Source organism: Myzus persicae, unplaced genomic scaffold (genome assembly GCF_001856785.1).
Source record: "Myzus persicae strain clone G006 unplaced genomic scaffold, MPER_G0061.0, whole genome shotgun sequence".
NCBI lineage: Eukaryota > Metazoa > Arthropoda > Insecta > Hemiptera > Aphididae > Myzus > Myzus persicae.
The window spans coordinates 244009-260838 of NW_019103354.1; the positions used below are offsets into that span (position 1 = coordinate 244009).

At 33.4% G+C, this 16830-nt stretch overlaps 1 protein-coding gene across 2 annotated transcripts; it reads left to right on the forward strand.

Annotated features, from left to right (window-relative positions):
• The first annotated feature begins 213 nt into the window (after positions 1-213).
• Positions 214-15509, forward strand: LOC111034360. Of its 2 annotated transcripts, XR_002604519.1 has the most exons (6): positions 214-1838; positions 10004-10452; positions 10684-10898; positions 11338-11525; positions 12169-12933; positions 14493-14598. XR_002604519.1 is itself a non-coding variant. In XM_022315541.1 (5 exons), the coding sequence occupies exons 1-5, from the start codon at positions 1294-1296 to the stop codon at positions 14752-14754; spliced, it is 1659 nt and encodes a 552-aa protein (XP_022171233.1). In that variant the 5' UTR covers positions 256-1293; the 3' UTR covers positions 14755-15509. The 2 variants fall into 2 exon arrangements, 1 of the variants encoding a protein (XP_022171233.1); XM_022315541.1 differs by lacking the exon at positions 12169-12933 and having other exon boundaries at positions 256-1838; positions 14493-15509.
• The last annotated feature ends 1321 nt before the right edge of the window (positions 15510-16830 follow it).

Here is a 16830-nt window from a genome sequence, read left to right on the forward strand (position 1 = left end):
CCGCAGCCGCCGGCCGAGTCAATAGCCGCGCTTCTCCGCGCGTCCGGTTGTCCCGGATCCGAATTCTCACGCGCTCCACAAAACTGGGTTGCCGCGCGCGGCCGACGACTACGCGCGCACCGCGCACACATCGCCGTCGGCTCCACCCTCTTGCTGCCGACGCTGCTGCTGCTGCTGCTGCTGCTGTACACCACCCTGTGTGCTGCTGCTGCTGCTCTTGCTCTTGCCGCTTCCAACTACAGCGGCGACGACGACGACGACGACTATTACTACGGCGACGGCGGCGGCGGCGACTACGACACCGACACCGCCACCACCACCTCAACCGACGCGGCCGCGCTTCCTCGTCCACATCAACCGCCGCGCTCCCTCGACCACCTCGGCTGTGCACCTCGTCGGCGGCAGTAGTATCCGCGTCACCGGACATAACGTCCGTCCGCCGGTTGTGTCCGCTCGCGTCTTTTGCCGCGTATAGTATATATATATATCACTATACATCATACACGACGTGCTTTCATCGTCGTTGTGCCATTAAACCCGTAGTGCTGCAGTATATGTAGGATAACGTCTAGCGAAATTACCCTTATAATATATATATATATAATATTATAAGAGTGTGCGTTGGGTGCGTGTAAACACACGGACAACAGTTGTCTTGCGTGAGACCACAATAATTGTTTTCAGCAGAACACGACGACGGGGTGCAAGTTGTGTGTGCGAAAACCGTGAACGTTTTCTCTTACCTTATATATATATATATATATGCCTTTTTATATATATTGAATATTTATTTATATTATCCATCGACATTACACAACACGGCACGTGCGAGGAATATCCGGCATCGCGTACCATCGACTCTAAATGAGTTACCGTCGGATGCAACAGCGGCGTAGGAGGGCAATCGTCTCGTGTTCCACAAATACATCGTTCCCCCGGTGCACTGGCGGTGGCTGTACGACACCGACGCGAACAGCGGCTTCAGAGGGTGGTAGGTAGTGCGTATGCATCAGCATCCGCGACGATCTCGTCATAATCGGCTGAGACAACCGGCGCGTTATATACACGCACACTATTGCTCACGACGCAACGCTTAGTGCTCAATGTAATTGTAACTAAACCAATTTCAATCTCAAATATAATTTAAATACAAAATATAAATATTATTAATATTATATGCGATCGCCGTAAATATACACGCGTGCAATATAGGCCTAGTACATAATACACACCGCAGCGCCTTTCCAGTGCCTATAATATAATATTCATACGGAGTCCACACCGAGCGTTTCGATGGACAACCAAAACAACAGCAACACTACCACTTTCCTGCCACCACCCATCGACGGTGAGGCGTCGGCGCCGCTCGCGCAACCCGACGACGATTTCGTGGTGCCCCTTTCAGCGGCCGGTACCCCCAATACGCCGGCCGATGACGGTGGCACTGGATCTACTGTGTCGCCCGTGTCTCCCGTCCACCTCAACCGTCAACAACACGGCGCAATGATGATGGACGACGACCAGGCGGCCAACACTGTAGCTGAAGGCGGTGCGACGGACGACAGTTCCGTGCTGTTGCCGCCGCCCGACGAGACGGAAAACGAAGAGAAACCGAACAAAGACAACGCGGACGACGAAGACAACGGCGGTGACAACAACGGCGAGGCCGCCGACGACGATGACCAGGTGCCGGTTCTGGCCATGTCGGGTATTCTACCGGCCACGGCTACTGGCGGTGGCCCGATTTCGGACTCGAAGAAAACCGCCGGCGGACCGAACGACTCGCTGACTGGCGGTGGAACCGGGACCGGAAACGGAGAAAATAAATCCAAAGAGAAGTGAGCTCATTTATAATATAATTTTTTAATTTATATACTATTGATTATATATATATATATATATATATATAGGTGTATGTGTGTATTTTATAATAGATCCTTTTTTTATTATTAAAACGATTGAATTGTATCGCTGTGAAACCAGCGTTGGTACATAATATATGTTTATAGTCGTGAAAATTCGGTAGACAGAATAGGTGTGCCCTCCCATTCATAGCTAACCCCTTGCAGTATATTTTTAGGGGCTCGTACATTCAAGCGAATTGTTATTATTTGTTTTAATCAACCAGTATATAAAATCACATCTTTCGTGGCAGTTTTCGGGGTGCTTATGCGCGCGCATCGTGGTTGATGGGAGTGGTATTTGCGAGAGAGCCAACGAAGTTTCCCCTTAATCCGAACTTGGCATTTCATTAATAAAAATAGTAATAAATCATTTTTACTATAAAACGACTTATACATAACACGGTATCACAAACACAATAGTATGAAATATATATCATGACGAACAAACACTCATACGAATGATGAGATACTTTAATTAAAAATTGTATCTTTATTTTAATATAAATAAAACAAGTACTTAATATATATATATATATATATATGTATGTATACAAATTGTTGAGACGGGTACTATAATTATTATAATAGTGATGGAGGTAGAGGTGGAAGTGTCGGCGGCGGATGTTGTTGTTACACTTATTTTATGTGTGTATATACATGTATATATATATATTATATAGGTAGGCGTGCGGCGATGCGATGATCATCTGTGGTAGCGGTGGCAATATTGTGTAGCCAGCGAGTCTGTTGCTAGAGTTGTCTGTTGTCTATCCAACGTCGGTCTTTGAATACATAATATTCAATTGACTAAACTCGGTGCGCGTATACGTAGGTATTCGGTATAAGGTGCGTTTCAATAGAATAGGAACAATTGAGTATTAATTTTTGAATACTTTAGTTCGAGTTGTTTTTAAATACAAGAATTTTTTTAACATCTTACAACTTTTTTCTTTTTGTAAGTGGCTATTAAAATGTACAACAGTTCTGAAATTAGTTTGGTTAATTATACTCCTCCGCCCGTGCGGTGCGAGTACGTTATGTAGGATATTATAATTCATTAAATTATAAAATATATCAATTCTTTATTCAATACAATAATAAATTTATCACACATAAATACGGAATAACGATAAGTTCTAAACCAAACGGTTTTAAAACGCACCCTAAAGTATATTTTCCGCTGTGTATCGCTAGCACTTGTGTGTCGATCAAAGAAAACTGAATCGAAAAATATATATAATGGCGAAATCTAAATCTTCGGGAAGCGGAAATCATCTCAAGTAAGTTTCACGCACGAATACGATGTTATAATATTTAATATTTTAATGTACATAATACACTTTATATCATGTTTTTGACGCACAATAGCAAAAATCATACAAACATCTAAAGTAATATTTAGTATACGCGGTACCTCCGGCGGATTATAATTCGTATAGGTACTCACTACTCATAAACAGATACGCACAATATATATAATATTATAATATGCACGAATGTATATGTACGTAAATTTAGGGTGGGTCGTACACACACACATAAATATGAATAGAGTGGGTAATCGTAGTATGTTTTCCCTGGTGGTAATAGCCCTAAACGTGGTTCATTGCAATACGTATGTCGTATATATCTTATTACATATATATATTATATTCATACGACCAGACGCTTTCGAAATAATTTTTAAACACAAGAAATTCAATACGCTCGAGCAAATGAAATACTATAACGCATAATATAAAACAATAATAATATTATAATATCATGTACTGTACAGACCGTTGCACATTTATTTTTCATCCTACGGCGGCGACGACGTGTGTATTTTATACGCGTGAGAACTACGTCGTCGGCAGTAACATTGTAAACTAATAGTTATAGTTATAATAATAATAATAATAATAATATGATTATTAATATCATCATTCCGTTTAATTGTATATAATATAATAAAACATAATATACACATAAGCCAAATTTATATATATACGACCCACCGTTACAAATATATCCGTACCGGGAGCTGGGATGAGGGACCGCACGTACTATACACATTTGTGTGTAATATGATGTGTACGTGTGAGAGCATTAATTGATGTCAATTTGTAGTGTGTGTGTGTGTGAGAGAGTGCGTGTATTATATACAAATGTATATGTACACCTCCCATCGTATTAACTGTATATATTATATACAATATATATATATATATATATATATATACATGACACGCATTGCTTCCGCAGCTAAAAGTTCGCCGTTGCCGCCAATGTATAAATAATAATAATATACAACGAGGCCGTATTAATTTGCGATCGCCGCAGTTCGCTACGTATAATGTATAAGCAAATACACGGTGGAACAAAGTATTTCATTTTTAATTAATTATAATGATTATTATTGTCAAAAGCTATTACCATGCATACGTTGCAGCTTACACCGTTGTCTCCCGTCGTTCGTGATGCATGGCGGACGCTGTTAACGCTGTAGCTGTTACCTATCTATATAGTACATTAGTACCTACCTTTATGTGTATATAAACCGAATAATAAATATACAAATATATTAACTATGTACATAATATATTCTACCCGGGCTGACATATTATGACAACGAGCTATTGCAATAATGTCGCATATTTCTGCGTTAAAAGTACTTAAAACACATAAACGTTACATGCATAATATTATGAACATAATTTTATCACTACATTCGAATATCACTATCAAAGATAGTACTGTACCGTCATATTAAAATTTTCACAAAATATATAGCCCATATAGGTACAGTTTACGTTGTTAACTTTGTGGTTGTGACTTGTGCAGTTCGTCCACCTAAATACACAAAATATTATCTGTACGGCTGTACATACTAATGTGGTTGCGCTAAAATATAGCCACTCTTGTTAATCCGTTCGTATAACAGTTAATAAGCTGTAAGGAACGGATCTCCCCTGAAATACGTGTGTAATAATAAAATATACTAACCCTTTTGAAATCAGTTCAGCGATATTATATTTTATTTACCAAAGTCCAATATGATAGACGTTCGCCATTCGGAATACTTACAAATAGTATTTGTACTGCAACCGCTTGCCTATAAACATAAATTAAAAACCATACTTAAACTTATATATCAGGAACCTGTATAGGTACTTTTTTTACTTATATCTATAACATAAGTATATATAATAGGTACACCTATTTCCGAAATAAAACGTAATACGAAGGCGATTGAACTTGCAATCAATCAATCAATCCAATATTATTAATGATAGCCATATAGCACCTTATACACTTGTTGGGTATAGAATCGTTATAATATATACCTATACATAAATAACCATAATACACTTAATCATACACAGAGTGGTAGTATATTTTATAAAATTATTTTTAAAAAAACCGTTCGTCGTTTAATAGGTTTATAATAATGTGATTATATAATGGTTTATTACTTTTGAGCTACTTTTTGCTCTATATTTAAATTATATGACATATAATATATAATCAAACATTACACAAAATTAATAGTAGAAAAAAAATTATATTTATTTTTCATAATATTTCTCGATGCATGAAATATATGATACCTATTAACAGTAAAATTAAATCAGTGCAAGTGCTTATAATTATTTTAGTAGTGGGCATTTATATTTTTATAGGAGCGTAATTGTATGTATATATGAAATCATAGTAGTTTGTGTGATTAAATAATTCACGTCTATAGATACCTACCACACGCTCTCTTGAGTAAACTTAAATCGAAAACGCTCATTAGGTAAATTACATCTTCATAAATACGATTTAAAAATTAATTAAAAAAATGCATACACATCTCCAATTAAGCATTATAAAATGTAATCATATTCATGATCGCTTGTATATTGTTATGTATTTTATAAATGAATAGTAAAAAAAATGCATGTTGATTTTAATCAAAACACTCACAACCCTCATTCTCAGATAATCTCAATTCAACTTTAAACACTTATAAAATTATAAATTAAAATGTTCTTTATTCAGTATTAAGCATTTACACATTAAAATATTTTGTTTCAGAATGTGAAGTGTAATGTAACCCAATAAGTCTATGGGTTGCTATTTAATTAAAATAAAAGACCTAAATAATCACTACAATAAAAATGTGTTTGTAAACATTAAATTTAGAGTTTAGAGTTATTTTGAAAAATATAAAGTTTTCTAACTTTCAAAAACACATAAATTGAGGAGAAATATTTGATAATATAATTGTTGTAATATCCGTATATTTTTTTTATAACATCAAAATTGAATGTAATACCTACAGTCTACACATACCTATACTGAATAAATATACAAGATAGAAAATAGTATATCTATTTAAGAATAAATAATCGATTTGAATGTTCGAGGATGAATATCCTAGCTTACAATATTATAATATTACAGCTAATATCTTATACACACGAAGAACTTAATACTTTGCATGGAAAATGCCTATACAATATGTGCGGTAAGTTGTGTCGTTATGTGAATTTAATCGATCGATCGTCAATGCCACTATACCGCCACCATCGCCACTCCCTCTAAAGTATAATGTGGTGTTAACGACCTGTGTTATTATTGCTACTTGCGCGGTAACGGGAACGATCGAGGATATCCTCTCGCGGTTTCTTTTTTAATTTGTTTTTTTATTTTTTTTTAATATTAAACACGTCGGCGTTTCTTCAATAATAGGTTTTAATAATAATAAAAAAAAAAAAATACAAGAGCGTATCGCGCCGATTTCTCTAGGATATTACGCGATGACAGTCAAGTGATCGCAGTTATGATGGTGGTGACTGGTGGTGGTGTGGAGGTGGATGGAGATCTCGATAATCGCGCATGCATAACCGACAGACAAGAGGCTAGGAAGGAACGAAAGGACTCGAGAACGCTAAAAAAAATGTATGGTGAACAATTGAAAAAAAATCCATCGATGTATTTTTTTTATCTATCTTCGACCATGTCTTACGTGCTGTTCACTCTGAACAATGTGCCACCGCCGAACGACGATGAGTTGCCGAAAATACGACTAAAACGAATCACACGTAGAATATCCACATAATGTGTATTTATATATATATAGGTACTTATAAGAGCAACAAGAAATAATATAACAGCTACTAAAAACACAGAAATAATTCTGTAATACGAATAAAAGTTAAAACGCCTAATGAAGGAGAAAGCGTAAAAAATCGTAGCATGACGATATAATTATATAGTTGACACAATTGTTAAAATAAATGTATTAATATTTCAATCAATATCCGGATAAAATAACGATAGAAATCAATTAAAAGCTATTGTTTTAAAACAATTTATTTTTCAAAATTAATAATAATTATTTATGAATTTGTTGACTCTCGTATTATAATAAGGGTTTAAATTATTCATTTATGTAAACATTTATACCTACATAGATAATTCAAAATAATCGTAGGTATATTAAAATATTTTATTCACACTTCAGACTAAATATTTTTAACCGAAAAATCTTAAATTCATATTTTACGTTATGAATACAAAAATAAATATCCAGGACTTAATAGTTTATCGTAGAAATGAGGTCAAAGCAAATTTATATAAATACGGGGTGTTCTGGTTATATATTTGCAGTACAATAAAAAAACAATATTATTACATAAATTGTATTTTTGTATTATCAGACCATGTATATACCTATATTAAAAAAGTATATATGCCGACCGAGGTATATTTGCAATGTTTTATTAAACCATCAAAATAAATATACATATATCTGCAGGGAGTATCTCGTATCTGAAAATAATATTTATAATATAATAACGGTGGACTTAAGACTACATATATAGGACGTATATTGTGTTTTTGTCAGAACCCCGTCTCTTATTAGCTCTCTCTCTCTCTCTCTCTCTCTCTCTCTCTCTCTCTCTCTCTCTAGCTCTGTGTCTATACTCTTTTATTATTATTATTATTATTATTATTACTTTGATAACAAACATAAATAAGTAAAACATTTTTGGTTGGTACCTAATGGATTAGTTTTAGTATGAAGTTTAATGAAGGTTCAATAATATATTAATCATATTTTATACAAAAACTTCTTTCTTGCTTTAATTAGCGAAAAAGCTTTAATTACATTTTGAAAGAGCTTAATAAATAATTATGATGTTTTGTCGTCCTCAATAGTCAACAATAATGGTAGAAAATCGAATGTATTCAATTTTTCTTAGTAGTTTCATTATAATGCAGACATAAAAAATACGCCCTTATAATTTTTTTTTATTCAATAAGGATTACAAATTTTAATATTTTTATAATTTATTGATTTTATCTTGAAATGAGTTCATTTATGCGCCTTCGTTTATTTAAAAAACACATAGGTACATATTAGAATTCGGAAATAAAATTCAAAGTATGCAGCTAATTCGATAAATTCTAAACGGGAAAAACTCTTAGGATATTGAATAATAAAAGTTTGAAAATCTAGACTGTGGTCCAAGAAACTTGTAATATATAGTCCCAGGCCCCAGCGTAGGGGCACTTGTTTTGTTTGAACATGTGTAACTTTATAGACTTGATAAATATATTTATCTTAAGGTACCTCTACCAATTCCTATAATAAAAGTAGAGGAAAATCGTTTCTTTTGGCCGTGTTTATTCTGTACCGTAACAATAAGCTGTATTGTTGTGCTTGCCGCCCTTGGCTAGTGGCTACTATATAACCTTACTCCGGCGTCCTTTAACTTAAATATTAATTCAATTTATTTTCACCGCTGTGAATTACGAGAAAAATGTAACGCCCTTATAGTTAAAGCGTGAGCTCTTGGCCATTATCCACCTTGCTAGTTGTAACATAAGACAAATATTTATTATTATATGACTTTGTATAATATATTTTACGACAGCAAATTATTCGTTCTACGGTAAAGGTAATATATTTTTTTTGTCAACAATAATTATTGGGTTCGTTATGCAAGTATTTTTGTGATCTACTAGTAGTACATGATTATATACAAAATCATAACAATATGCATGTTGTATGCATAATGTAACATATGCTTATAAATCAGTGCATACAAATTATCTATGTATAAATATAAACAAGAAATACATTTTTACGTACTTGGGTATGATATTAAATATATACAACTATTCAGTTTTACGCATCGATACATTTGACCTTAATTTCTGATCGATAGGTATATGTAGGTAATTATAACATAAGGCACCGCTCTATATGCTGTAAAAATATAAAAAAATGTCACTTCATTAAGTTACTTAGATGAGGTTACAAAAATTAAAAAGAAATTTATCTACCTACAGAAATTGTTTAGAAACAAGTTATATTGGAAAAATTTAAAATTTTTAATTTTATATTTTCGTTATATAGTAGGTATATATAAGAAAGTAATAGTAAAGCTGAATAGCCGACAAGAATAAAATCAACAAAAATAGAAATATAACTTTAGTATGATTAAAATGTGATTTATGTGCTTAAATTAAAGAAATAGGAATAAAATTGTGAGTAAAAAGCAACATTGTGATTTAAAACACGCTAAAAAAAATTATTTTGCATTTAAACCTGCACCCTATATAATTACAAAGGAATAAGGATAAATCATTTTAATATCAGTCATAGAATAGTAATATTGTACAATTTAGTAATTACATGATTTAAAAATTAAAATTAAAATGGGGAATACTTAAATTATTTAAATTTTAAACTTGGCATAATTAGTATGTAAAGTTGGTTCGTAATGATATGAAGTAGGACTTCTGTTGTACTTTATGCGTTTCGATGAAATGCAAAATTGTAACATACAAATATACAATATCGTGTAAAGTTATATTTTCAAAAGGCACGATTTAAGTAATTTGATGGTAATCGTTTATTGCAACGTAAACAGTATTATTTAATACATACTTATGTATAGGTATTAGGTATACAGATAAATAAATAAATATATATCTTTTTTTCTGTATCTTTTTAGTACATTTTAGTTTACCTAATACCTATATAGTGCCTGTTACTGTTAAAAAATATTAGAAAATATAAATTATAAAAATACTAATGCGTTGTCAATCTTTATGTGCAGAACACGTTATACGACCGGCAGCGGCACAGGAACCGGGACGGATGCGGAAGATTCCGGAACAAACAATCCGCAGGCGGCTTTGGGATGTGGAACTACGTTTGAGTACGTAGTACTGGTAACGGCGTGCTCAATTTTGCTACTGGCTGTCACCGGCACCACCGTCTACTGGACAATGGCCTACCGAGGAGGATACGACACCAATTGGTTTCCCTGGCCACCGCTGACCCCGAAGCAAATGTTATCCGGCGGTGTATTTACTTATAAGCACCCCCCGCAAAACTTCACTACCAGCGCCAGCGACATTAGTACGACAGTTGCAACGACCACAGTGGAACAGCAACAATCTTCACAGTTAAACATATCGTCTTCAAACTTTTCAATCGAAGATCGGCGTTTCAACCTTCACCCGACTCTGATGACGATCGGTTTGGTCACTTTAACCGGATTCTGTAAGTTAATGGAGACGTATACATTTTATTATATTATTATAAAACCGTCACGATTATACAATAATTACATTTAGCATGTAGACATCAATTATACTCATACTGTAAATAGTGATCATGTGATCATTACTGTACCTTACAGAATTAAAACTTTTATATGTATTGACCCTTTTTTGGAAATCACATTCAATTATATAAATATTTTTATTAATTTTCCTAAATGTTGGCACGCAGCTATATTGGTGTACAGAATGGCCGCTGGATGTTCGACTTCGTGCAGGGGTACTTACGTGAAATTAACACACATACTATTGCATATTGCCACTGCACCGTGTATTTTGTTGGGAGCTGTGGCCGCCATGGAATATCATCGTTTGAAAGGCTTGCCGCATATGTATTCGTTACACAGTTGGATGGGATTATTGACCTTTATACTTTTTACAATTCAGGTAATAATAAAATAATAATAATGGGGGACGAGGTGACCGAGTGGTCTGACTCTTCCGCTGCGACGCAGCCGGTCGCGGTTCGATCCTCGGCCACCGGGCGGCATTTTTCTCCGGACAAGTCGCGGTGACCGGAGAGCAAGTGCTGCCATCCCCCACCCCCGGGGCATGGCAGAAACCTACGGGTGCCCCATTCGAAATTCTGCCAAAACAAACACACACGTGTTCCCCCTACCGTTCCAAAAACCTACAAACCATCAATACAAAAACCTACAGTACCTACTAATAGCTAATGGCCACAGTTGCCGGGCTCAGGATCAATTAAAAAAAAAAAAAAATAATAATAATACCTATACGACATCTACACCCCATTCACATTTCACACACGACATGCACCGATTAAAAACAAGATGTTTAAATTTCAATCGAATTTTCTTTACAGTTCATCCTTGGATTTTTCACTTTCGTTTTGCTGTTGTGTTGCCGTGGAGCAACTGCTGTGTGTCGCTTACGATGCTTTGCGCCCATACACGCCACCCTGGGACTGTGCACGTTCACTCTGGCCATAGCTACTTGTCTCACCGGACTTCAGCAACGCGCCGACTTCTCGATATTCAGCAATAATAATGGGTTCGTATACTTTGTTTCCGTCATAATTTATGACTCATAAAACTATACAATTGCACTTCGTATATAGGTAAATCTATTGATTTTGCGAATTAATACTTGTTTTTTCTTCTCAACAATTCCTACTCTCCGTATATCGTATTTTGTATTTATATATTATATACACACAATAAGCGTTGTTCTAATAATTTTTCCCAATTTCCTTACAAAATATAATTACCTAGTCAATGTTTGATGCTCTGGTCGCTGAGGAGGTTGAGTAAAGATAATTGCATGAAACTCAATTAAGTAATATTTATACCTATTATTTTGACATGTTATAATTATATATATAATATATAATGTATATTTAATTAGGGCAATGAGAATAGTTGGTTTATAAAAAATTGTTGGAATTAAAAAGAACTAATAGGTATTTCACTATGACTCACCATAATATGAATTCGTTTGAATTACTTTTGAAATTTCCAACAACCCCAAGATTGGGTGGTTATACTATCTGTTGGAATAAGGCATGTCACCTATAAAATACATAAATTGTATGCATAAATATGGCGTATGTCACGAATGATACTATATACATATATTAATAACTAATAAGCAACATTAATTATCTATATATTATGTACTAAAAATATCAATACAGGCAACAACAGCAGAAACAGCAAACGACTCCGCCGCCGACGCCGTCGTCGTCTCCGTCGTCCTTAAATTCGGGTGAACTACACGGTCACGCGTTACCACAACAAGCTATAATCAACATTCTAGGCGTGCTGTTGATGATGACTCTGGTGTTTGTCACAACCACTTTGTTGTCGCAGAAGAAATCCTGCCGCAGGAATTCGTCGTCGTCGTCATTGTCGCCTTCTACCATGAGATATTGCCGAAATGGCGGGCAATCGTTCCAACTGGTGCCGTCTTCGGCAGCTGCAGCTGACGGATCGGATCACGTAGGCCGCAACGGCCGGATGTGATAATTAAACTACTATAAATTGTTTTACGACGACGACGACGACGACAACGACGACCAAGTTCCAACGACCGACCAGATACACGCGCACCACATATATATGAACATAATATTATTTTATAATATAAATATCACATTATTATATTGTTTATACAGTTCGACGACACACTCAATAACATTACAGATAGCACATTAAGCCCATTAAGGTCAATTATATTATAAAGCACACTATAAACAAAATATAATTACTATATAATACTATTCATTTATACACCAATCGAAAAGCTCGAAGTTCAGACGACGTACAGCACCGAAACTCTCGAACCGTGACTCGTGAGCGAAGGTGAAGACCGGACATAACACGACATGCCCAGAAACGAGCGTTTCTTCGGGGTGACTTCCGACGGCGACTGACATAGTCTGAGACAACTACCTGTTTCGGTAATAATACAACGGCATAATGGCAGACGATTGACTCCGTCATAATAAATAATATATCATAATGGTGGATGAATTTGGAAGTCTGTTGTTTGGTATTGTTATTTGTATGTTGAATTTCAATACCGTAAAATATATAATATATAAGTGTAAGCCGCTATAATATTATGCTTGAGTCGGTGACGTGACGTCGATGGTTGTGACGATGGCGTTGGTGATGTAGGTGATAGACGATAGTGGTGATGGCGTATCGAAGAAAATGTGCACACACAAAAATCTAACACCTTCATTTTACATAGTACTTACCTATACTATTATCATTGATTATATACGTCGTACTGTCATAGTATACTATGTGTGATCAATGCTATTATACTTACATTTTCTCAGCTTTAATCCATCATATTATATTTTAAATTTTAAAACTTATATTATATTTAGGTACTTGCATAGTTGCATATTTAATTGTATTTTTTCTTTGCTGGTTTGCACTGTTAACGGTGGAATTAATCTATATTTGCAACTTCATTCACAGAGGCGGTCAAATGATAGTGGGGTGTGGCCGATTTTTTAACATGCACTATTTGATCTTTGAAATATAATTTATAATCTATATTATCATGAACTTTGAAAAACGGTTATGAAGGACTTTATCCCCCACACTGCTCCCATCACTACCATTTGATCATCACTATTCGCTCAGAAGTATTTAATACCATATTATTGTATCTAGCATCTTTCGTGCTGCAATTATCATTGGTTATTAAGTGAGGCAATTAGCTCTTTAAAAGAGAGCGATACACTGGATCACTGGATTTTTCTAGTATACTAAAACCTTAAAGGGTTTAATATACATAACTGCTTATACTTGCCGAATAAAATGCATGCATATTAACATTACAAATTATAATTGATTTAATGAAATATATTTGTATTGAATTTGTATTAGGTATGGAAAAAATAATATAAATAATTACCTACAAATAAGATACTTATTTAAAAGATTTAAGCTTTTCAACTTTGGAAAACTCCGTCGTTAAGTAAAGTACAGCCTAAACTTTTACACCTATTTTATGATTTCCAATTTGTGTGTATGTATTTTAGTTTTCTATTGCAGTATCCACCTACTTTTACACTCATATGAAAATATATTTTTTGAGACATGAGGGAGAATAACATATTATACTTCTTAGAGGTTCTATACTCAGATTTTCAAAAGCTTTTGGCTTGGAGGTTAATCCCCTTGAGGAACTTTACCTATACTTTTATTTTTTTATACATAAAATATTGTATACTTACATAATTTATGTACACAGAGGCACAGGGCGCATATTTGTGTTGTGACTAACATAGTAACATCCCATATTCCTATATAGGTGTACATTTTATACATGCAGGTTAAACGAAAAGCTGCAATTCCTTCTGTACCTATACCTATGTCCATTATCCATATACACTTGTCACATTGTATAATACATTATGTACCTATAATACATAAAATGTTCCTCATATGTATAATATTTTTGTTCAAAGCTATAATATTGTTATCGTGGGTGTTTCAGAGGCGGCGAAAAGACATTATCTGAGTTGATCAAACAGAAGTTATACTTGAACAAGGAACCGGTAGTGGTTAATGTGCTGGCCGTCTTGCTGGTATCCGTGTTGATAATTGTGTCGTACATGGTACGCCGAGAGTCGCTGAAGCGAAGGCCCAACAACAAACCATCGTACACGGCGACAGTCAGTCCACTACGCATAAAATCTTCGTCGTCGTCGACCGGAAAGTTTGGATCGGGAAAGCAATCGTCGCAGCCTCCGGTTTGAGGAACATAAATACACATTCCGCAACGATTTCTGCCATCACTTCTATATTTAATACAAACAAAATAAAATTAATAACAAAAGTACAACAAATTGTCATCGTCGTATAATCGGTCTTATACAAATACTATATTTATAAATTATAGAAATAATATACATTCTAAAATTTGTTTCTCCTATATCATCGCAACCAGCCTACATTTTCATTTCCATTTTCATATTTATTTATTTTTTATCTATAATAAGTTATAAGTACACTATACAACATGTTAACATTCATCGACCGTGACATTGCGCAATTATTAATGAAAGCTCTAAGTAATATTAACATTATTATCTCTGTGTTCCACATTCCTATTTGTCTTCCTATTTCCACATTTATTTTTAGATAGGTACTATTATGCGTATGTTTATTTTTGTGAATATGACAAATTTCTATAACTTACCGACATTTAAGTAATACTCCAGTTCGAGTAACTATATTATATTCACACGTGTACCTATAGTTAATAGTATACTAGGTAATAACCTACATAATAAAGTAGTTAGACAATGATACAGTTAAATGGAATCGACTTTTTTTTAAATATCGCGTCATTTATACTATTTATGTTTATGTTTATACACGCACTTGTACACTCGCATGTGTAATAATGTGTGTGTACGCGTGTGTTAGATTACTAAATTTTAATTACCTATGGTTTTTTTTTTACAACAACTTACCTATTTGATAAATGTATAGGATTAAGAAAAAAAAACAATACGTACGGCATTTGTGTGTTTGCAATATTACACACAACTAAAATGTGTCTATCAATTTATACATATATTGTTCATGAAAAACTCAACTTCAATTATATGTGAAGGTTTAGAATAAACTATTTAAAACAATTCGACCAAATTTAAAACAATCGCGAGTTTTACACATTATTTGATGTAAAATTATTATATACTATAATTATTTATTATAATTATCATTAGCAGTGTGTGTGTGTGTGTTTGTCTGTGTGTGTGTGTGTGTGTGTGACTTTTTTCAAAAATATAAATACATTTAACTATAAGATAAGTTATTATTATCGAAACTATACTAATATATAATTTATAAATTATTAATGTTTTTCGTAATATTTGTATTTGAATTTTTAACAAAAACAATATAGAATATTATAACTATATAAATATATATGAGTAGTCAAGACAAATAGAGATTATTATTATCATTATTATTATATATATATATACATATACATGTGTGTATGTATGTATATTGTATATATATATATTTATATTAATATATTATTGTTTTTGTTATTGATAATTTTTTTTTTATTATTATTATTACTATTTAAATTTCTAATTTATTGTACGTTTTTTTTGGGTGTTGTAATTAATTTTATTAAATAGCTATAGAGAAAAAAAATATTAGAATTTTTACAAAGAAACTTACGCGTACTATATACCAATACTAATTATAGCTACTACAAGTACCGATTTATTATTATTATTATTATTATTATTATTATTATTATTATTATTATTATCTAGCATAATATAATTAATATGTATATTATTTATATATATATATTATATTGCATATACATATTACTATTAACATTATTATAACTAGTTGTTTTACTATATAATAAATGATAAATACATTTTCAAAAATTCTTTAAGTGTATATTAGTATTATAATAAAATGTCTTTTGAGTGCAATTATTATTAACTCTGACACTCACAAGCAGTTCATATGACAGACCATAGTCACAAACATTCATGATAGCATCAATGCAATCATTCAAATTTAAAATATCTGAAAATATCAAATAAATAGTAAGGTAGGGTATATAACCCATTCGGTTCTTAGGTATTATGAATTATCTTATTTGAATTATTATTTTAAGCTATTTAACATGTTAACTCTTCTTTCAAATTATTTTAAGAAGTTTAATACATAGGTACTACACAAATACCCAATATTGCATATTTTCATGTGTCACGTGTTTAAATAGATACATAAACACAATTTTAAATGGTAGAAATCAATTTACCGGCAAAAGGTTAACGATGCAAAAGGCT

Excerpts from the sequence above, each read along its gene's own strand:
- LOC111034360 (XM_022315541.1), top strand. The coding sequence starts at position 1,294 with ATGGACAACCAAAACAACAGCAACACTACCACTTTCCTGCCACCACCC. Across the intron at positions 10,453-10,683 it reads GGTCACTTTAACCGGATTCT|CTATATTGGTGTACAGAATG; the intron begins GTAAGTTAATGG and ends GTTGGCACGCAG. Across the intron at positions 11,526-14,492 it reads ATATTCAGCAATAATAATGG|AGGCGGCGAAAAGACATTAT; the intron begins GTTCGTATACTT and ends TGGGTGTTTCAG.